This window comes from Sylvia atricapilla, chromosome 5 (genome assembly GCF_009819655.1).
Source record: "Sylvia atricapilla isolate bSylAtr1 chromosome 5, bSylAtr1.pri, whole genome shotgun sequence".
Classification (NCBI taxonomy): Eukaryota; Metazoa; Chordata; class Aves; order Passeriformes; family Sylviidae; genus Sylvia; species Sylvia atricapilla.
The window spans coordinates 69399452-69421876 of record NC_089144.1 but is presented as its reverse complement, the minus strand read 5'-3'; the positions used below and the strand labels follow the sequence as shown (position 1 = coordinate 69421876).

At 47.7% G+C, this 22425-nt stretch overlaps 2 protein-coding genes across 9 annotated transcripts in view; one reads left to right on the top strand and one right to left on the bottom strand.

Annotated features, from left to right (window-relative positions):
- TMEM184B (transmembrane protein 184B) overlaps positions 1-18026 on the top strand; it is a 30611-nt gene extending 12585 nt beyond the window's left edge. For 3 of the 5 annotated variants that reach the window (XM_066320054.1, XM_066320057.1, XM_066320055.1), the window contains 9 exons: positions 265-525; positions 2788-2953; positions 6252-6342; positions 6898-6973; positions 10131-10222; positions 10530-10699; positions 12597-12791; positions 13676-13699; positions 14734-18026. In XM_066320054.1, coding sequence (XP_066176151.1) covers positions 265-525; positions 2788-2953; positions 6252-6342; positions 6898-6973; positions 10131-10222; positions 10530-10699; positions 12597-12791; positions 13676-13699; positions 14734-14975 — 1317 coding nt within the window. In that variant the 3' untranslated portion in view covers positions 14976-18026. The remainder of the gene's footprint in view (positions 1-264; positions 526-2787; positions 2954-6251; positions 6343-6897; positions 6974-10130; positions 10223-10529; positions 10700-12596; positions 12792-13675; positions 13700-14733) is intronic. The other 2 variants (XM_066320056.1, XM_066320058.1) reach the window with 2 other exon arrangements.
- A 952-nt stretch (positions 18027-18978) lies between these two features.
- MAFF (MAF bZIP transcription factor F) lies at positions 18979-22371 on the bottom strand. Of its 4 annotated transcripts, none has more exons than XM_066320068.1 (3): positions 22315-22371; positions 21069-21125; positions 18979-20986 (listed from the first exon to the last, which is right to left on the bottom strand). In XM_066320068.1, exons 1-3 carry the CDS (start codon positions 22348-22350, stop codon positions 20573-20575), a joined length of 507 nt encoding a protein of 168 aa, XP_066176165.1. In that variant the 5' UTR covers positions 22351-22371; the 3' UTR covers positions 18979-20572. The 4 variants fall into 4 exon arrangements, with proteins under 4 accessions (XP_066176165.1, XP_066176168.1, XP_066176167.1 ...); XM_066320071.1 differs by having other exon boundaries at positions 21069-21122; positions 22230-22324; XM_066320070.1 differs by having other exon boundaries at positions 22230-22320.
- Positions 22372-22425: the final 54 nt, after the last annotated feature.

Here is a 22425-nt window from a genome sequence, read left to right as displayed (position 1 = left end):
ATGCTGTATTCATCTTATATATATTTATTGCAGAAGGGTGGTGATGATGGCAGTGGCCAGATTTCATGATCTCTGGGAGGCTGTCACAGGTTCCTGAGTACCACATGATCTGTTGTATCACGAGGGGTGGCAGACTTAACTCAGGTCCTGCTCACAAAACGTGTGAGCAGCCTGGTGAAAGGCATGTAAGAGATGCAAAGTTCTATTACGTTCCTGTCACCTTTCAGCTGGATTCAATTGTCTTGTGGTTCTCTTCCCTGACAGGTCTTGGCTCGTGGGCAGCTCTTTAGCAATCCCAACTGGAACCTCACACCAAAGGGCACCATGATTATGATGACTGATGTCACGGCAGCCCCCAGATTGGGGTCGACTGCGACCACTCCAGCTGTGGCTCCTAACTTCTCCTGGATGCCGGAGGATGGCAGCCCTACGGCTGTGGAGCAGCCAATATTCCTCATGACCACTGCTGCTCAGGCTATCTCAGGTTTCTTTGTATGGACAGCTTTGCTCATCACCTGCCATCAGGTAAAACCCTGTCACTTGACTTCTCATCCTTTCCTTTTCCCTGCAATGAAGGAACAGACCATTTTCATACTGTGAATGAAGGGGAAGCACTCTTTAAAAACATTAGGCCATCTCTTGAAGGTTTGCAGAAAGGTGTGTTATCTCAGACCGTCCTTTCACAGGCCTTTAGCTGAATCTTGCCAATTTTTTAATTCCGTCAGATGTTAGCTAAAAGATCCAAGTCACCTGTTGTTTGACATTCCTCCTTTGATCTTCTGTGCCGGTGGATTCCACAGGCTGAACTCTGCTGTGGAAAGGAGTAGCAGGAAGTGTTGCATTTTAATTTTTTCCCCTCCCCTCTCTCTGGGGCAGATGTCCTGGGAGCTAGAATAAGTCAAACCCTGCATCCCGTTCTGTACCTCTCTTTCATGTGGTTGTCATGTGAACTGAAAAATGCAGTGGGGAAACACAAGCCCTATTATTTATCAACCCGTGTTTTGTACCTGTTGGATTGTAGATTCCAGAGTGGTGACTAGAATCTAGAAAAGTACAGCCTACTGAAGGAGTACAGGGGCTAGTGAAGGTTGAAGGTAAAAAATGGATTAGTCACAGATGTATAAGAGTAACACCTGCAGTTTCACCAGCTTGGGTAACAGTTACAAGTGCCATGGATCTCCTGTCAAATTGATCACCTGCTGAGGGTAGGAAGAAATTTTCCTCTGCAGTGTAACATTGCAGAGTTAGGCATTAATGCCCTCCTCTGAAGAAAATGATGGTCAGTTCCAGAGAGACACTGCTGATTGAAACACGCTGTTGTCCTCTTACATGACAGCAGTTCCTGTGCTCTCCTAGGCACACGGAATCACAGGGTTCTTTTGACATCCCAAGGGCAAAACTTGGAGTCATCTGAACTTTGGTGTCAGCTGTCTCTGTGCTGGATGAGATGTGTCACTGGGATTGTCGCAAGGCAAAAATATCTCTCAGGTTTGTTAGCTTATTTTCAACCTGTTCTCCTCAGGAAATGAGCTTTTTGTGAGCTTCTCATGGGTTAAGAAGAGGAATTGGAAGTATTTTTGAGCCCTTTAGTCAGTTGACCAGTTTTGAGGGACAAGTGACAGACAGCTTGGGAGATGCAAGCCCCTCTCCCTTACAGTGGAAGGATGAGATTGTCAACGTATGTTTGTTTAGTCTCTGGAGAATCCTCACAGCACCCCAAAATGCAGGGTGAAGCTTCAGATGAATGCTTATGCCTCTTCAGGCAGCAGAGTCAGTCAGTGGTGAGGCACATATGTAATCAGCTGGCTGTTACTAATTCCAGCAGCTGGGGCAGCAGTTTGGTGAGAATTGCTGTACAGAAGCCTTGCCTCTCCTGAGTCCATGGTCAAGAGACTATACCCACAAATCGTGCTGAAGCTCTGCCCGTGTTATTAGGGCATTACAGGGATTTTGCTCATCTTCAGGGTGTGCTTGTGGTCAATACCTTTTCAGGGAGGTAGGTATTCTGTAAAAAAGCATCTTAGGTGTGAGATTTAATGAAGGCTAAGGAACTGTGTGAGTGGTGGAAGTAGGTAGGGTGGGGATGCTGTGCTCCCCCCAGCCACTGACTTAGAGGGATTGGTATGTGTGCAGTCAGAGAGAACAAACTGTGTGGTTCCTTTGAGCACACTGCATGAGGTCAGTGCTCCCTTGATGGCTGACCCTTTGTGGCTGTGCTGTCACCCATGTGCAGAATGACACCTTTTCAGCAGATGGGCTGTCACTCATCAACTTTTGGATGTGTTGTAAAGGGCTCTCCTAGGTGGTTTCAGGTGTAAGTCTCTAAAGCTTCCAAAACAGCCAATAGAGTGAATGTTCAGAATAAGCCTGTGCTAAAGTGTGTGCACATTCCCTTTTCAGAGACAAGCAGCCTGCAGCATTATGAATCTTAGATACTTAAAAGAGGATAGCAGGAGTGTAGGACTGATGACTGGCAGAAAAGATATGAACAAAAAGAATGTGGACAAGGTGATGGAAAAATAAGTCAATTCCCTATAAGAAACTAGATCAGAAATGCCTCCATTTTCTCTTCCCTCTCCTTCCCCCTCTGCAAACTAAGGGTTGCTATATCAGTGCCATATGATAACAATGATTTATATTTTTTTTTATGATCATCACCTTGAGGCTGCTGAAGGCAATCGAGAGGTGATTGAGTGTGTTTTTCCTGGCCCAATTGGCTCTCCAGTTGTACTTTCTCCTCTCTGCTCCATACACCACTGATCCTGGTCTCCCCTCTCTGTCTCTCAGATCTACATGCATCTCCGCTGCTATAGCTGCCCAAATGAACAGCGCTACATCGTTCGGATCCTCTTCATTGTGCCCATTTATGCCTTTGACTCATGGCTCAGTCTCCTGTTCTTCACCAATGACCAGTACTATGTTTACTTTGGCACAGTGCGGGACTGCTATGAAGGTAAGGAGGGGTCAGACAGAAGATGGTTGGGGGGAAGTCTGTAGTCTCTGAAGAAGAAGGATTTATTTCTGGTTGAGAACATGGAGGGAGCATCACTGTCACCTACTGAATGGTGTGCCTAACTGGACAACCATGGCTTGCTTAGTGACTGAAAATCATAGAATGATAAGATGCTTTGGCACAGGATGGACCTTTAAGGATCATCTAGTGCAGTACCCCTGCCATGGGTTGGGACATCTTTCACTAGATCAGGTTGCTCAAAACCCTGTCCAACTTGACCCTCTCCCTCAATGGCCTCTGAGCATGAGCCTTCCCTCCAGGGTTCTGTAGAGACTACCTTTATGGTTTTCTGGGATTCTTTGCTTAAGGAAGGTAAAAGCTTTTGCTAAAGCCAAAAAATCTGATGGTATCTGGGTGTTGAAAAGTGAGGTATTGCTCAGCTCTCATCTCTTTTATAACAGCACTTAGCAGCCAGACACTTGCTTTGTCATGTGTTCCTGGTGCAGCTTGTTAGCAATGTATTCCTCTAGTCCTGTCCTGTGGCCATTTGTATGCTTGCACAGGGTAGCACAGTGGCCACAGGCTGGGGTTGGTCAAGTGTAAGGTGCTCTGGAGTCCTGGAGAAGAGAAGGTGCCATGTTCAGGATGAGCACCTGCTTGGTTTTGGTTATCTGCTGCAGTGATGTAATACCCTTAGCACTCTATGTGAGGGAAATGGTTACTTTCCTGTAAATGCTATTGTAGCTTCCCTCCTAGTCTCATCCTGAAAGAAGCCTCTACCCAACTCAGCAGGAGATACTGCACTCTAGCAGTGTCTTTTTGAGGACAATTTATCACCATATCCTCATTAAATCCTAAGTCATCGCTGCAGTTTTTTAGTGAGATCTGCATTGTGGAGAGTTGCACCTGGCCATGAGAACAAGTTAATCAGCTGAAGGGACTAGCAGGTCTTCCTTCACGTCCACAACAATACTCTAGATGCAGCAGCAGATGGCAAACACACACACGGCTGCAAGAAAGCATCTTTGTTTGGGCCTGAGTTTTTTTCTTTCCCTGGCCTGTGTGTGTGTATAGGCCTAGCAGGAAGCCTACTGCTCTCTTAGCACCAGCCACTATCCCTCTGCCACTCTTGCTCTGAGTTTGGAAACATTTAAACATCTGCTCAGGAGGCTGCCTGTGTTCCAGAGTTCACCTTGGCATGTTGGCCTGTGAGAAAACTACAAGTGGAGGTGAAAACACCTTTTGAAAGCATATTTTCTCCCTCACTTTTTCTGGGGGTTGCTTCAAAATAGCCTTTTTGTCCTCTTCCCTCTCTTGCCATCCACCATCTTTATTTTTTGGAAAGGTTTTACATTGCAAAGTGGGCTGTTAAGGAATGGTGGAAGAAGACCCTACTAATAAATTTTGAAAGCTCTCTTAAAGCCATGTATGGATTGTACTTTGTTGTGTGTGTTACGAGGAGCCTGTTCTGATGTTGCTCTTTCATGTGGCTGCTTCTGTACAAACTAGGGTGTCAGAAACACTGACACAAGTAGGGTTTGTTTAGTTTGTGGTTTGTGTTTGGTTTTGTTTGTTGGTTTGTTTTTGTTATGTTGCTATCTTGAATACCATCTGATGGATGCGGATTGAGAATGGGAGAAGAGTTCTTTGCTGGTGTGATGGGCTTTGCTAGTTAGTACTTCTTTTGGGGATGAATGGGCAGATACTTCTGTTTTGTTTTGTTTCGCTTCCTCTGATGTCATCTCTTCCCTAGTGCTGGGGCAATGGGCAGCTGGTGTTGTAATGACCACATCAGAGGGCAGAGGTCACTGGAGGACAATAGGAAAAGCTCAGCTTTTCCTCCTCTGGATGCTGGGAGCTGTCAGCTAAATTGCAGGAAGTTGAAGGCAAAAGAGGTTAGCACAGTTATTTAAATAAGTTATCCGTGGTTGGTGTTTTCTGTCCTAATTAAAGCTTTGGCAAAATCATGACTGTGTGAACTTTGTTCAATAATAAGGACTACAGATGGAATAACAATATCCCAGTTACATACATAGAAGCATGTATACCACTGGCTTTTATGTGCCATAGCAGTCTTGCGTCTAGACACGTCTACAAGCCATAAGTACAATGTTTTGAGACTATAAGTGTTTTGGGGAGTGTGGAGTATCTCTTTGCCAGGGCATAGTTTGGATGCTTGTAGAAGAATTTCTCTGACTTTGGAAGATCATTCGTGTGGAGAAATTGACCTCAGGTCTAATAACTAGCTGCTTGGGGAGATCAGCTTCTCAGTGTTGTACATTATTAGGTTTCTGTTCTTTAAAGTTCCTTGAGACTGCTGTTTCTATCCCAGTTATTTGGGGCAAAAAGCAGGATTTGGGTGTTGTCATTCCAGGGAATGCCCAGATGCAGGTGACCACAGAATGTAATGTCGCAGGGATCATCTGGTTTGTCATTTTGCCCCAGGGCTGTCTGTTACAAATGCAGAAGTACAGTCCTTGCCCTAAAAAAAATCTCACAACTTTCAGGGTCCAACAGCAATTATAGCAAGTCAAGAGAGTGGCAGACAGGATGTATACAGGCTCACTTCATGCACAGTTAAGTGAGTTTGGATCCCATGGAAAGGAGATAAATCTGTAGTTATGGGGAACTGAAGTGGGCAGAGTATTAGCGGTCAGGCTGTTTGTCATCTGCACCAGATTGCTGGGGAAAGTGGAAAAGAGGTGGCCTAAAGAGAAGTTTATTCAGCACACAAGAAATTTCATCTTTTTGAGAAAATGAAGCACAGAGCCTGTTTTGCAAAAGTCCCCACAAGGCATGAAAACAGAGTTTTACTGATTGTTATACACTCTCTGTTTCTCCAACTCTTATGTCTATAGTCTGGTTACCTGGCAGAGACAAACTTGTGTTCATCAGCTAAAAGATTAAATACAGGAGATAGCATATAGCTGATGGATCAGAGATACCTTTTCCAGATTATTTAGTACCAGTGTAATGTCCTGGAATAATGTACAGGAACCCTATAAAGAATGGCATCTTATAGATGCCAAATAGAACAGAGACTGGCCACAGTTTAAAATGGTTCTGTGACCCTTTTGGCATGAGCCATGGAACTGGCCTGGGACCTTGGCCAAGCTCCCAATCAGATAGTCTTCTGAGTGCTGAGGTAGGATGATAAATGCAGTGAAAATCTGGAGTGCTTTGAAGGAAAGGTGCTGCATAAGCAGTCCCTGCTATGTTTGGTCAGTTGCCTGCACTCTTGGTCCTTGCACCTGTTTTGAAGTTGGTTGTCATTTTACTGTGATTTATGTCTTTGCAGCCTTTGTAATATACAACTTTCTCAGCCTGTGCTATGAGTACTTGGGAGGGGAGAGCTCCATCATGTCTGAGATCAGAGGGAAACCAATTGAGTGAGTATTTATTGTGCTTACAGCATGATGCTGTCCTCCCTCTGTGCCCATTTACTATTTCTCTATCCCTGTCCTGAAAAACTGTGTCAGGTGGCAAATGTCTGCTGGAACTGGGCAGCGTGGATGATGATGATTTACCAGTACCTGGCTCTGAGACAGATCAGGCTGATCACATCCTCTTAGGCAAGCCTGACTGATTCACAGTTTTTCTGGACACCTTCTTTGTTTATTTTCTCATTCTTTAAAGCAGGAGACCTTCTCCTCCTTTAAATTTTTTCTGTCTTCAGTTGATTGTGTGTGTGTCTCCTCTAGGATCTATATTTCTCGCCATGCTACTCAGTGACAGGAAAAAAAAATGCAGTGTGTAGTCAGGATGTTGTTTTAGATATGTCTCTGAAAGAGGGTATGGCTGTAACTACAGTGACTGTTGGAGAAAGCACCAGTCCTGCAACTTTGCTACTTCTGTAGCAAAGAAGTAGACAAAGAGGGTAGGAATCTTGCACTCTTGCCCAAATCTTGCTTGTGAGCTCTGTCATCTTGTGTTGGCTCTTTCAGGTCCAGCTGTGTGTACGGGACTTGCTGCTTGTGGGGAAAGACGTACTCAATTGGGTTCCTGAGGTTCTGCAAACAGGTATGAACTGGAAGGGCTGGGGCATTCTGCAGAAATTAGGTGTGTGGGGGTGGCAATGGAGCCTTTTGCTGCTGAATTTCTGAGATCTTTGGGGGGGGGCTCTAATAGCATTTTGAGAGGCCTGCAGATTGCTGAGAAGAGGAGGCGTTTCAGGGTTGGTTTGTTTGTTAAGAATGATTTTAACATGTTAAGAGTGATTCTAACATTTTCTACTCAACCCCACATCAGAAAGGCCTTAGTTTAAGACACAAGTTGTCTCCTGGAACTGATAATCCTAGGAAGAAACTCTTCTCATTTCTGGATTACAGAGGTCCCAACTCTAAGAAACTGATGTCTGTGTTGTGTCGCAGACACCCCACAGTTGTGTAACAGCCTCCTGAATTCCCAGTGCTGCTGTTGTGGTTTGGAGCTGAGGAGGGGTGGAGGTTAAGCATGACACATTTGCTTGTAGGAGGAACCGAGTACTGCTCACCATGTGTGTCTGTCTGTGCTGAACTGGGTATGTCAAGGGCGGTGAATGGGGGAGACCTAAACCTCTAGACAGCCCTTGTCTGCTCATTGCAGGTCAGTCACCTCTGGCTGTCATGAAACAGCAGGTCAGTCTCAAGGCTTTGCTCACTTGCTGAAATGAACACAGGTTTCTGTGGAGGCAGTGTGAAGCAGGTCTAGTTTTTTTAAAGGGCATTGTAATTTCAGTCAGCAGGTCTAGATATCTGCCCTGGCTTCTTCTGAACATCATGACCCATCTTCTGTGTTTTAGTAGTATGCAGGAACATCAAAAGTACTGTGCAGCCCCATGGTAATATCCAGTTTTAAGCTGTACTGCATGTGTGGCCGTTTTCAATGGACCCCTTGTTTTGTGTATCTGTTCCATTTGTCCCTGCCCCATATTTTGCCCTTATAGCTTTTCTCTTTTCTTGCCTGATATTTCTTTTTTCTCTAGTCTGAACCCAATATGTTGTTTCAGCTGTTTCTCCTGGGTTTCATCTGGACACCCTTTGGCTGATTCACTGCATTACCTATTTTTATTGCTCCTAATGTTAGCTTCTACCTTTTCAATCTATTGTAAACAGATGTAACACCCATGAAAGTGAATGAATGCTGGAGAAATAATTTCCCCTAGACTTCTCGCTTCTCATGTCCCACAGCCTCTTGCAGTTATCACCACCTGGGTTGAACTTGTCTGTGTTTGGAAAGTTTGTTCACAACAGTAAAGACTAGAAGCACACTTTGGGGAATGGGGAAGGTGTGTTTTTTCTGCTGGCCTCCACAAATCACAGGTCATTTGGTAACTCTGTCTTTGGTAGATACTTTGCTTTTCTTTTGCTGATATCTGGCAGCAGTTTTTCTACTCGTGCCTGCTCTTTGCTAGCTGCTAAGTCTGCTGTGGAGGCTGTGAGGGCTTTGCTGTACTGCAAAGAGATGCCTAAATAATTCCATCCATCTTGGCTTGAACTTAAATATTGTCTTGGTGAGAAATTGTTAATGCCAAGGTTCACTTTCTGGTACTTCTAGAATTCCAGAATTTTTGGGGAAGACCTTTCAAGGCAAACCCCTGGGAAGACTGGTGTGAAAGGGTAACAGAACAAATGTCAGCGCTGATCTGTGCAGTATCCACTGTCATGATGATCAGGAAGAGGAATGTTCTGAAAGGAACACCTTGTCCTTTTTAGCCCTGTTCTCAGCATCTCTGGCACTTCTATTGCCTCCCATCACCACCTGCCCATTTTCTGCTCTTTCCAGTCCCTTTCATCCTGCAGGAATCTGTATGTTATAAACATTTTTTCTTACCACCTTCACACCTACTTCCCTCCTACTTTTCTCAGGCAGGTGCCTGTTGTGGGTCAGTCAGTCTGCCTGTGTTGCCTGTGGGCCTCCAACAGTGTGGTGGTGTGCTGGTGTCTGTGGTGTGAAATCTGAACAGCTTGTTTCCTTAAAGATGTCTTGATTAAGATTCTTTTCTGGGCCTCTGTCTGGTGACCCTCACACATGGGTCACACACCATCCATGTGCTTCCCATATGCTATAGCATCTTCTAGGGAAGCAGCTAAAAATAGTACATGGTGGTTTGAATTGCAGGGAAATGGTTAAAATGTCCCCAGATCTTAAGGAGGGGAAGCTCAGAGGATGAAGTTGTTTACCAATTAGCTTGACCTTTTCCAGTTCACATATTTAAAGTGACTCACTAACTGGCATGTGCTGGGGTTTTTAATCTCCTTGAAGTCTTATGACCACTAACAAATTGTATCATATCCAAAGCAATTATTACTGTTTGGTTTTACCTTCTTTCCTTACATAGCCCTCCCCACATGCACACAGGTCAGCACCTACCCAGGCTCTTCCAGCCTCCTTCAGGGAGACATAGGTCACATCTCTTCAGGGAGACATTTTTAGGGCATAAGTCTTCGCTTTTTTAGAAATTTGAAGTTCAGCATCTGCAGAAAGTTGAAGAATGTGGTGGCTTTGAGAGAATGCTCAGTCCCAATAGGAGCAGTAGTTTATACAGGCAGAATGGATAGAGCTGATCCCAAGAGCCACGGAATCTTTGGGGAGATTCAGCAAAGGTCACATGGATGGCAACAGGATAGCTCTTAACTTGTGTGTGGCAACACACATTGCTGTGTTTACAAAATGCCTTGATGTTGTGGCAGTTGTCAAAAGTTCCTCCTCAGACAGCAGGGTACCCCTCTGATCCAGGGGACCTCCTTACCTAACCTTGTGACAGCTATGGGCTGGAGTTTGCTTTCCTTCCCCACTATCTCTGTTAAACTTGCTGTGTCTGTGCCACAGCAGAGTTTGGGATTTTTTTGTTTTTCGTACTGTTACAGTTCATAAATGTGCTGCAGTGCAGCCTGTGAAAAGCATCTCTGAAAGAGTGGAGCAGAGCAGCTTCTAGGAAAAACCCTACAGAGAGGTTTTTCTTCCCATTCTGGACAAGTAGACAGCACATGTACATCTTCTGAAAGTCCTTCATCTCCTTTTGAGTGCTGCAGTCCTCAAGCACAGTCAATTAGCAAGTGGCCGGTCAGACCTCCTGCTGGGGCTGGGTTGTGTTGCCATGCTGAGTGGTCCCAGTGGACACTCCATTGTGATGCTGGTTTGGCACTTTGTGCTTTTTGCACCATTCCTTCTGATTCCTCCCCTCTCATTCCTGTAGGCTACCCTGCAGTTCTGTGTGGTGAAGCCCCTCATGGCGATCAGCACAGTCATCCTTCAGGCCTTTGGCAAGTACCAGGATGGTGACTTTGAGTAAGTTTATTTATTTAGCATGCAAGATTTGGCTGCCACTTCTCTGCCTGGCTTTGCTTATTGTCCGTGTGTGTGCTGAGCCATGAGAAGAGATGGGACTACATGGGCTGATGTGCATGAGAAAAGAAGGCAGAGATAGCCAGCCCTCTTTTAGTATCATGTTTCTTCTACCTCGTTTTGGAGGTGCGGATGGGACAGGGAGGCAAGAAGGAAACAGACTCTTGGAACTCTCCATTGACAGTGGCAAGGGGAAAACATCCTGCTGAATTTTCAGGCATTCATATATAAATATATCTTCTCCTTTCAGTGTAACCAGTGGCTACCTCTATGTGACGATCATCTACAACATCTCTGTCAGCCTGGCACTGTATGCCCTCTTCCTTTTCTACTTTGCCACACGTGAGCTGCTCAGTCCCTACAGCCCAGTCCTCAAGTTCTTCATGGTGAAATCTGTCATCTTCCTGTCCTTCTGGCAAGGTAAGCTGCTTTTCCCTTCCCTTGGTAGGCACAAAGAGCTCTCTGCAGGGGCTCAGACACAGGAGTTGGTAGAGCAGATGTTGATTAAGAGACAGAATGTCTTTCTGTGTTCCATTTGGTTTATAGTCATTCATTGCTTTTCTCTGGGAAACCTGTTTTGCTCAGCTTAGTTTTTGTTTATATGCTCCTGAATCCTTATTGTCCCTGCGTGTGTGTGTGTGCACAAGAATACATACCTGGCAACATCAGCTGATGGGGTGACAAGTCCTCTGCATTCCTGAAACAATCATAAAGCATAAGCTGCCAACATTTTATCTGCATGCTGCCATTTTATTGATTAAAGTGGCACATCTAAAAATTTTTAGTGCTTTTTTTAGTGCTCTATAAATAAAATTCTAATGGTCTGTGATGCATGTGAAGCAACAAGCTGGCTGGGTGCAGTGTGTGCTGCCACAGAACCACTGCTGGGAGAAGGACATTTGGAATTCATACACACGAAGCAGAGGCACAGTCAGAAAGGAGAAATTCCACCTAAGCTTAGTGCTTCTGGCTAATTTGCTCTAAGCATTTCCCTGTTCAATGCCCTACTTAGGTTTACTGAGTTGCACTTCAAAGACTAATTGAGTAGGAACTTAGGTGGAATTTAGGCTGTTGGAGTATAGCCCATCCTCCCTGTTTACAGACAAACTAATAAGCTGTCTAGTTTATCATCTTGAGGCATCTGGTCACACACTTTGTCTTCTCTGAAATTCTTCAGCCACTAAGCTGTGGACTGGAAGAAACCTCTTTCTTACAGTGGTGTGTCAAAAGCACTAATATACTTAAAGAAAAGTTCTGTTACTAGTTTTTGTTCCAGCTTGTGCAAGTGCTGCTGTTGCAAAATGTGGATTATGTCAAAATTTTCTTAAGAAAGGATGTTCTCTGGTATTTGATTTTTGTATGCTTTCAAGTCTAATCAACAAGAAAAGAGGTTTAATCTGTGAAACAGCAGCTAACAAACAAGCTCCCAAGTGACATCCAGGTGGTAGAAAGACAATTACTTGACAGTAGAATCGCCTTGTTAAGGTTTAGGGTTCACAAAGCTTAGGAAGAAGGATGTGCAAAATTTACAAGCCACAAAGACATTTGGCAAGACCCCCAAGGTAAGGAAGAAACTAATAAAGACAGGTCAGCAATTGTTCTGAATCAGCTCCAACGGCGTAAAAGATAATTCTGGCAGGGGGAGATCATGGCCACTGACCCAGGAAACCACTGACTCAAAAGGAGAGGAAGATTGATCATGCAGCCTAATTAGCATGAGCAGTGAGAGGATCATTAACCAATAGAAGACAGAATACTAATTAAAAAGAGAATTAGGTAATTTTTAGCCAAGGAACATTAGTGGCTTTGCTTGCTAAAATGTATAAATAGCAAAAAGCATTGGTAGTCATCATGCTGGCTTTGTGGATTTGCCAGACAGCACTCCTTTCTATGCAGATCTGTAAATAAGCCAAATACCTTGACTCTTTGTGTGGATTGGCCTCTTGAACACTGTGTAAAAGAACCTATTTTGGGACAACACTGACATCACAGGATTGCTTACAGAAATATCTGACTCCTCTTACTCTTCTCAACTTGATTAAGTCCTGTAGCAGTTGGTTCCACAGTTTATGTGTCAGTTGAGAATAGAAGAGGATCAGTGTTTGAACATTCTTTGCCTAAACGTATTTGTTGCATTTTATTCTTCCTTTCTCTGTTCTAACCAGCGGTGGGGTGTTTGTAGCCCACACTGTTTGTAGCTCCTGTGGTGAGTGGGGTTGTGTCTAGGACATAGAGCACAAACAGCTATTTCCATTCTTTGCAGTTGCTGTGAGACCGTGTTTTCTGCACATTTACATGAACATATTACTTTGTTTAGGGATGCTGTTGGCCATCTTGGAAAAGTGTGGTGCCATCCCCAAAATCCATTCTGCTAATGTGTCTGTGGGTGAAGGCACAGTAGCTGCTGGCTATCAAGACTTCATCATTTGTGTGGAGATGTTCTTTGCAGCCATTGCCCTGCGCCATGCCTTCACATACAAGGTGTATGTGGACAAGAGAATTGATGCCCAAGGTAGGAAGTATGCCGGGTCATATGGCTTGTCTCTTTGGTAGTGAGACTGGGTGGAGACTGGTCCCTCAGGCAGCCAGCACATTGATATGACTCCCAGCCCTATAGCTTGGTAAACACCACATCCCCTGCTGCGTGGTGTCTGAACAGATTTATTGTGCAACAGCTCTCTGGGACAGAAACCTTGCCTGAATTGCGCTGTTCCCTTTTCAGTTCCCCAGTACACCACCCACGACAACTTGTTGCAGACCTGAGGGCTGTAAGGTGTTGCATTGTTCTGGTAGAGTGGGTTTGTCCTTCTCCCTGTCTCCCCGAAGGGGAACTCCACTGTTCCAGATTGTGCAACAGACTGAAGGCCAGGAGGGACTGGGCCTAAACCAGGCTCTGTTTAAGAATCTGGCTTGGGAAGATGAGGCTGTGCTTTGGCAATATGTTTGTCATGGAGGAGGAGGATCTTCCTGTAATGACTGTGAGAGCTGGGATGGTATAAGGAAGATTCTTATTTTGGGGAAGAGGAAGATGGATGTTGCCTCTGGGAAAAGGGGGTTTTTTGCCTAGTCTGTGCAGTGTTTTCCAAATAAAGGAGTTCCTTTCTGCTGCTGGGGGAGATTTGTGCTGAGGTGCTGGAAGACAGCAGCCCTCAAGCAGTGTCGATGTAGGTGACCCCTCCATCCCAGGGAGCCCCAGAGGTTCTGGAAGAACAGTGGTTGCAGTGGGGGAAGATGAGATCTGTGGATGATGAAAGGGTAAACTACAGGTCAGTACAGTGGGGAATGTTTCAGCAGTGGGCCTTGTTCAGTTCTTGTTATTTCCTCTTTCTCTGTCTCTGTCTTTCTCTCCTCTTCCTTTTATCTCTCTCTTCCTTTGGCCACTGGTCCCTGATGCAGCTGTTCCATCATATGGGCCATACGGTAGGTACAGCATTTTTTGTCTGTTTGTCTCAGTTGGTTTTTAGGTGGGATGCTGTTCTCTCCTGATTCCCAGCATGCCTACAACACGCCCTGTCCCTTGGTCCCTTTTCCTTGCAAGTCTGTAACTCCACTGCCTCACACAGCTGCTTTAGGGTAGTCTGCATTATAAGTAGTAAAACAGCCGTGTGGGCATTAATGCGTAGCTTTAGAGCATTTGTGTTAGAGCTGTGGGAATCTCTCTCTAAAGAGTTGTGCATGCTCTCAAAGGAGCTGCTCTCACCCCAGCCTCCCTTCACTTTTATAATTGCCACAGATGATCAGTGTAATTTGGTTCTTTGGGGAGCTCATCCCCAGAACTGAGCAGAGCCAGAAGCCCACACTGGAAATGGAATCTGGAAGCCATGAGACATGGCCGCTCCTAGAAGGAGACACAGCTTCACTCTGTGCTTAGCACTTAGGTGGTACATTTTCCAAGTGCTGCTTTCTTCATGGTATCATCATGACACATGGGGTAGTTCTGCCTCTAGTACTGCCTGTTTCCATCCTTCCCTTACTTTGCACTGCTTTTTACTCATATGATGTCTTTCCCATGGATACTTTGATACCACTTAGCGGTCTTAATTTTCTGTGAGTGGAATAGCAAATGCCATTTCTTCTATATTTTTTAGAATTTACTTAGTTTGTGTCTTAAAGTGTTTGGAGAAGCACCTCTTTACTTGACTGTATTTGTTGCACACCCAGGCCAGCACTAGTAGTGTGTAGTGGAGGTTGCCACTGTGGATGTATCCTGTTCTCATGGTGTGTCCCCAGTTTGGTGGATTGACTTGGCTCACAGCGTGTGGGTTTAGGAGCACCACTGGTAAAACTCAACACTATTTGTGTGGCATTTCATCAGCAGCTGCTTGAGGAAGTCTGTAACGCACCTTCTGTGGGATCTAGGACTGCATGTTCCCTGTTCTCCTTACATTTGTATTAAGGGGTGTGGGGAAGGCAGCACTGTTCTTTACTTGTTTCTTCCTGTCTTACCCAAACAGGTCGCTGTGCTCCCATGAAGAGCATCTCCAGCAGCCTCAAGGAGACCATGAATCCCCATGACATTGTCCAAGATGCAATCCACAACTTCTCTCCAGCCTACCAGCAGTACACCCAACAGTCGACACTGGACCACGGTCCCCCGTGGCGCAATGGCAGCCATGTCATCTCGCGCTCTCACAGCTGCTCTGGTGCCCGTGACAACGAAAAGACCCTGTTGCTGAGCTCTGATGATGAATTCTAGGAGGGGAAACTGTCAACACAGGCTGTTGTTTTCCTTATTTTTCTTTTTTTTTTTTTTTAAATAATTTATTAATGCTGAAACACACAAGTCATATCACTTCCTAGAGAGTAAAGATTGCAGAAGTGGGAGCTTCTCATTAGCTTTTGTGGGTTCAGACACGATGAGCAGTGTGGAGGTGGCAGAATGGCCAGGACTCCATGCTTGAGCCCATTCCTTACAGCAGCAATCAATTTGAATTGATTCAAGCAAAGCTCCAGGGTTTGGGGCTCTGGCTTCCCACAGTTTCCCAGCTTGGTGTGGAGTATGACTGGCCAGACCATAGAGTTGTAGCCAAAAATGTTTTTGGTTTTTTTCTAATAGGACAACCTGACTGCTTTCTATTTCTTTTCCTGAATGGTTGATGTAGGCACAGTTACCTCCCCAACTCCCTGGTACTAACATCTCTGTGATCCTTGGCAAATAGGATGGGGATGCAGCCATAAGCGTTCGTGAGGACCAGACCAGAGACTGGTCTTTCTATATAGCCATTGCCTTGAGTGCTAAGTAAGGAACATCTGTCCCACCCTCTTGAGCACCTGGTTATGAGTCCTTGAGTCACTCGAGGGAGCAAAGGGGAAAAGGACACGGCTTCCTCCATGTTCCTTGACTCCCTACATGCCCAGTTGCTATAAAAGCTTGTTGAAGCTCAGTTGGGATGGAATTACTTTTTCACAAGGGTGGAGTTTTCTAATCACCAGGTATCCAAGCTTCCCATCTCCCTGGCATTCCTGTGGCAGGAAGCCTCCCTGGAGCATCTGTCACCTGCTAACAAGACTGAGGACTGGCTATGATAGATTGTGGAAGTTTGTAGAACTCTAGCCCCTTCACCCCTCTTTGGGAAGGGAAGATATGTAAACACAAAACCAGCTTTTCTTCTTGTTTCCTGTCCCCCAGCATCACATCTGCCCCTGGTAGAGCAGATCCTAGTCTCTCACAGGTAGCTTTTCCCATGCTCATCATCACTGACCTTTCCTGAACTACACAAATTTCACCCTTCGGCTGGAATATTCAGGAAGGAATTTTGCACACTCCTTTGTTTTTTATCTCTGTAGTTGTTCTGGGGCAGGCTGGAGCAGACTTGAAACCTGACATGACCTGGCAGGTTGAATTTGTCCCTTTATTTTCTGAGGCAGCAATTGCTGCTGCTGCTGCTGCACATTTCACAGGCTCTGCTGCACTTGCAGTGCTATCCAGGGTGGAACCAGCATCCATGGAAGTGGGCGAGGCTTCCCCTTGCTTCTGTTGGGTTTTGGATGAACCCATGGGTACTTAGTGGGACCAAAACAAAAGTGATCCCTCTGTAGATCTATCTAGACCAGAAAATGCCTCTTGCTTGATTAAAATCATCTAAGGAAAAAGGGGCAGCACGCTCAAGTGCTACAGCTCAGATGCTCCTGCCTGCAAGCAGGAAGCAAAATTGAGAGACTTGGAGCAAGCTGCTCTGTTCAGCTGTAGTTTCTCTGTTACTCTCCTTGACGCCTCCCCTGCCAAGAGCAGACCTGTGTGATTCTGGATTGCTCCTTGCTGTTCTGCTAGGAGAACTGGAGTCTGGTTTGCTGCCTGGAGTTTACCTTTCCATTTGTTTCCTGATCCATCTGCTTGTTCATAGAGTGTCTCAGAAGCAACAGTGAGTGAAGAGCACCTCATTTATTCAGCACCTCTGCCCAAGCTAGGCAAAAGGAATTGAAGAGAGGCAGGTTTGCTCTCTGCTGTGAGGATGAGATAGGGAAAAGCTTAAGGATACTGCTTCCTCCTGTACTGATGTTTCTGGGGGATGGTGAAGCAGGTGAGAGCAACACTACTGTTGAGGGAGCTGGAGGCAGGGTCAGTGGATCCAGCAGCTTCTCTGCTGCTGGATTTCCCCATTCACACACATCCTGCAATGCCATGCTGTTGGTTACTAATTTTCCTAAGTTTGTGACTGCTTAATTAGATATGCAAGCACACTGCCAGGCTTTGTGTGAGCTTGGTGTAAAATTTCCTCATAAGCCACCTGGAAAGCAAGGCTGAAGGTTGAACAGACTTTGCTTCTGCTTTCTATGGCTTTGATTAATAGTCCTTTAATGTGAGATACTGATGTTATTCTCTCTCTTAGGAAAGTGGGGTGTGGGGCATGATCCCATCTTCCCCTTTGCATTTGCAGGCCTTGATGATGTCCCAGTATCACTTGGTGACTGCCCTCAATCTTTGTTGCATTCGGGTGGCTGAAATCTGTGTAATTGCCCCATTGAGCATGAAGGTGGTCCAGGCTTAGAGAAGCATTTTTTAGAACTTATTTTGAAATGTCTCCTGTGCACATATATATAGATATAGATATCTGTATCTATCTATATATACACATATACACACTGTGCAGAGGATCTGGATATTCTCAAAGTATCCTGTGTGTAATGGTTTCAAGTATGACTCTTTTGCATCAGCTACCTTCAGAGGAGCTTGGTGAGCTAGTACCCAACAAGCCAGCTGCTCTACTTTATAATTTTATGTATATGTGTGTGTGTTTTTAACACCACACAAAATCATCCATCACTAAGCTTCCTGCTCTCCCCCATGACCGGTAAGTGTCAGAGCAAGCACTGGCTCTGAAGCTGCTTTGTGTTGGAGGAAAAAATATGGGATCCCAAGCTTGAGACGAAGAAGGCCAAGGCATCCATGGTCTTGTAGGTCTGTTCATGGTAGCCCAGGATCCAAGAAATGTGCCGGTTCCAGGAGTAGACCCTTGGAGCTGCTCTCCCTCACCTGCTTCCGCTCTCCTTCCTCCTTTTTTTGTTTACTATGTAACATACCCATGGGATTTGTTTATTATTTTTCCATATAGAATAGTTCTTTGTATATAAATGACTGAAAAAAAAAGTATGATAAATAAGACAGAGTCACCTAGTTTTGTACCTATTGTGTTTAACTGATGTGAGCTCAGCGACAAGCCGCTCTCTATTTTGGTCTTTGTGGCATTATACTCTGCAGAAATGAGCAAATATGATGACAAAAAATATAGAGATAATATAGATTGTACTTAAACTGCCTCTGTGTGGTGCTGTCTGGGTGACTTCTCTTGAGTTTTTCCTCATTGCAGGGACTGAGGCTTGGTGGGTCAGGATCTCTCTCCATGTGTCTCTATATAGGACCTGATGGAGAAGCATCACTGCAGCACCCTGGGCTGAGACACCACTGCTGGCCCAAAGCAGGAGTGAAACCCATGTGTCAAAAACCTGGAGTAGAGATGAATCCTTCCTTAGGTGCTCACTGTGGAACACCAATGGGAGAGAGGGGGTCCTAGCAAACAATGGCTTTCAGATTTTCTTCCATGAGTAGTGTTTGGGGCTGGGACCATTTGCAGTGGCAGAGGGAATGGGAATGCCAAACCCCCCAAATGTCCTGAGTGCTGCAGCCTGTAGGGGACCTGGCTCACCTGGGCATTTGGAACAAGCTCACCATTTCCAGTTCAGCTCTGAGGAGGGGTGTTTTTTCCACACAGGAAGATCTGGCTTCATGTCCTGATAAGGTGCCTTCCACACTTCTTCCCCTTCTCCTGCCATCCATGGGCAGAAGCTTACTGCTCTTGTCCTTGCTGTTTCCAGGTAAAGTGATATGGTCACTCAACAGGCAAGTTTTTGGGTACAGATGACCTGCACCTGCTTCTCCTGCACCTGGTCCAAGGACAGCCTGGAGGGAATTTTTGTAGTGAGAAGCATTATCTTCCCCAGGAAAGATTCAGCACAGCTGCACTGCTCCTGAAAGCAAGTGCTTTGGGAGGGTGGTATTCAGCATTAAGCATGCTTTTTTAGCCCGTTTTTCTCAGAGACTATAAATCTGGTTTTGTCCTAAAAAGCCATGATCTATCCTCTATCCCATATTTTTTGGGCACATTATTGAGCATGTCCTGCAGCAAAGCCAGAAGGAGACAGAAAACCTGGTCCTCAGACACAGCTCTGTCCCAAGTTTAAGAATGACCAAACACACTCGCTGTGGAAAAAAAAAAACAAACTTGCTTTATTTGTAAAGTCTACAAAATACAGAGGAGTCAGGTAGGACACATACTGTAAGTCAGAAAATAAATAAGTTTTTTTTTTGCTCTATATAAGATAAAATGTGATTTGCATATATAAAATAGAAAGTACGGCTCTGTACCAACATCCTGGCCTGTGCCAAGAGGCGGAATGGCAAAGAGGACGTGAAAATAACTTATGTTCGTGCAATAAATAAACCCAAGAGGAGTTGGGGTGGGAGATGCCAACCACAGTGCCCCATCCAGGAGTGGCAGGCACCTCTCTGCAGGGAAAAATGGAGGCTGCAGCCGAGGGCGGCTGGCGTGGCAATACCCAGGCAGCGGCAGAACGGAGGGGCAGGGAAATCATCCTCAGCAGCAGATCCCGAGATGGACCTGCCTCCTGCTCCCTCCCCTGTGCTGCCTGTATTTAACAAACCCAGCTCTTCTCCAGCCTTTCAGCCTGTTCAAGAGCCAGTTGTCCCACACTGGTGTCCAAACTGGAGGAAAACCAAAAGGAGGAGCCTACCTGCCTGCCAGGCAGCTCCCAGGATCAGGGATGTTCTCTGCCCCTACTTCCCAACTCCTGCACCTCCACCCCCCCTCTGCCTCTATATCTCTGACTCTGAGGGCCGGAAGCACCTTTCCATAGGTTTTGTAGGCAGTGGGGCACTGGGGAGGGCTTGGTAGGGCCATACAAGCTGGCCTGTGCTAAGCAAAACCGTGTTTATCTCTGCCCTGGCTGCCTCTGCTTTCTTCCTGCCGGTGCTGCTGCATTTCAGACACCCAGCCAGGCTGAGTGTCCCGTCAGCAGGAAAAGGCGTGAAGGATGTGCATGATAGAGAAAGATAAAACAGCACCACTGCTTCTCCCCTTTGCAGACAACAGCCTGGGCTGACCCACTCACATCTCCCAGCTCCCCCCTGTCCAATCACTGTCACCTTTGGGGTCCCCTATCACCACAAGCAGCCACAGTGCTTTCCCATTCCATTAACCCTTGTCAGGCATTAACATGCAGCCACTTTATCTCCCCCTCTGACCTGCTAACCTTCCCTTGCCATCTGCATCCCCAGAGATTTCAGATATGCTGCCACCTCCCACCCTGCTCCAGCTGTGGTCCGGGTTGTCTGCCCAATGCCCAACATTTCTATCATGCCTTCTTCCCCTACACTGCAAAACCTCTCCTCTTCCCTCTCTGGCACATGCTTCTGGGACTGCCTGGCCCACATTTAGCTCTCCCATACCCTCTCACAAAAGAGGCACCTGGCATTTTCCTACCAGCTTGGAGCTGTGGGATGCTTCCCACTGCTGCCTGCATGGGTTCACTCTCTCCTGTCTGCACACCCAAGAGGGGAGGGGGCTATGGGGACCACCAGTGAGGTCCTGTCCTCCACCCCAGCACCCACATAGCAGCAGCCCTCCCTACCTGGGGAAACTGGAGGTCAAGGGACGGGAGAAAGAGGATTTTGGGCACAGGTGCTGACAGGGAAGAAGTTGGGGAAGGGCTGGGAGGCAATTCATGGGGAAGACACCCCGGGGAGGAGTGTCTCCAGCCGGGGGACGGAGGCCAGCACTAGGAGTAGGCAGCCTGGTTGGTGCCAGACTTGACGATGGTGATGACGCTGGCGGTAGCCACCTTGGCGGGGGGCCCGTGTGTGGCCACGGTGCGGGCGAAGCCCTGCAGGGCCTCGTACTTGCCACGGAGGGTGTCGAGCTCCAGGCGCATGGCAGCGTTCTCCCTGGCCAGCTTGTCCACCTCCCACTCCAGCTCCATCTTCTGCTTCTGCAGCTCTTCCTTCTGGCAGACGCGCTTCACTCGGCAGCTGGCAGCATAACCCCGGTTCTTCAGCGTCCGACGGCGCTGCTTCAGCCTTGCCACCTCCTCCTTGGAGAGGCCTCGCAGGTGGTGGTTGAGTTCCCGCACTGACAGCCCCATCAGCTCCTCATCGGACAGCAGTGGAGTGTTCTCCCCCAGCTCCCGCTTCACCTGCCAGAGAGAGGAGGGGTTGCCTGAGACCCCCAAAACCAGGCCCCCGACTCCCAAGCCCCTGTTTCCCACTGGTGCTCACCTTCAAAGCCTTGCTGGAGAGCCCGTCTGCAGCCATCCTTTCCTCACTCCGGCCCTGCTGAGCAGCCAGGAGAGAAGCTGGTTACAGTCTGCCCTGAGTTCCTCACCTCACAACAGAGGACACCAGTCCTCCTGGTCTCTTGCCCGCTGCCCACATCCCCCCCACCCCAGGCCACATGACTCATCCCACTCCTTTAAAAAAAGTACATAGTAATAATATTAATAGCAATGATGACTGCAAGCAATAATAATAATAATGGGGCAAGGATGGACCTCCCGCCCTCCTTCACCCCATCACGAGCTGGGATGCTCTGCCCAGCGGACCCAAAATGCCCCAGCCACCTGCTGGGAAGCCAAGCCTCCCTCGCGCGGAGGAAACGGGCGAAATCCGTCCGAGGCTGAAGGGAAAGTAAAAGCAGCAGCCCCACCGAGCGACACCGTGTCGAAGCACTCAGCCGGGACCCGTGTGGAGGTGCCGCCCCTCCGCCCGCCGAGAGCACCTCGAGGTGCCAAGGCCGGGTGTCCCCAGGCTCCGAGGACGAAGGGTCGCGGCCACGGGGCGCAGGCGGGTGAGAAGCGGCCGCCCCGTGATTCAGCAGCCCGGGGGTGAAAGTCACGGAAACGGTGCCTGCCCCTCGCCGATAGCCGGTCCCTCCCTGTCCCTGGGTTCAAAGAGTGAGGAGGGGTCCGGGACCCTGGAGTGCAGCCCACCAGCCTCCCCCCGCCCCGGGGAACCCTGGTGGCGTAAGGAGAGCCCTGGGAGGGACGAGGGGGCTGGGAGCGCCCTGAGAGGAATGAGGGGCTGGAGGGGGGCGGCGGGAAAGGTGGAGCCGGAGTGGCTGGAAGCTGATGCAATCCGGGCCGGGGATTCGCCGCCGGAGCCGGAGCAGCGGTGGCGGATCCCGCCGGGGCGGTGGCCGGGAATTGGAAAGGAAGAGCGGACGCCCCCGAGCGTGGCCAGCCGGCCGGGCACCCCCCGCATCGTCCCGTTTCCCCCGGTCCTAGTCCCGGTCCCGATCCCCGCCTTCGGCGGCGGCAAAGAGGCCTCCAGCCGGCGCCGGACCCCGGCGCCCCGTTCTCCCGGCCGCCCCGTTCTCCCGGCCCCGCCGCGGGGGCGAAAAGCCGAGTCGGGAGCGGAGGGGCCCCTCCGGCCGGCGCTCACCTGGCGGCTGCGCGCGTCCCGCGGGGCCGCTGCCGGCTGAGGGCGTCGGGCGGCGCCTCCAGCCTCACTCCCCGCGATTACTCACCCGCGGATTCTTTTCATTCATAAAAAACACAGTCATGCAGTGACGTCACCATCGCCACGCCCCCTCGCCGCCTCTGCCGCGCGGAGCTGCGGCTGCCCTTAAAGCGCCCCG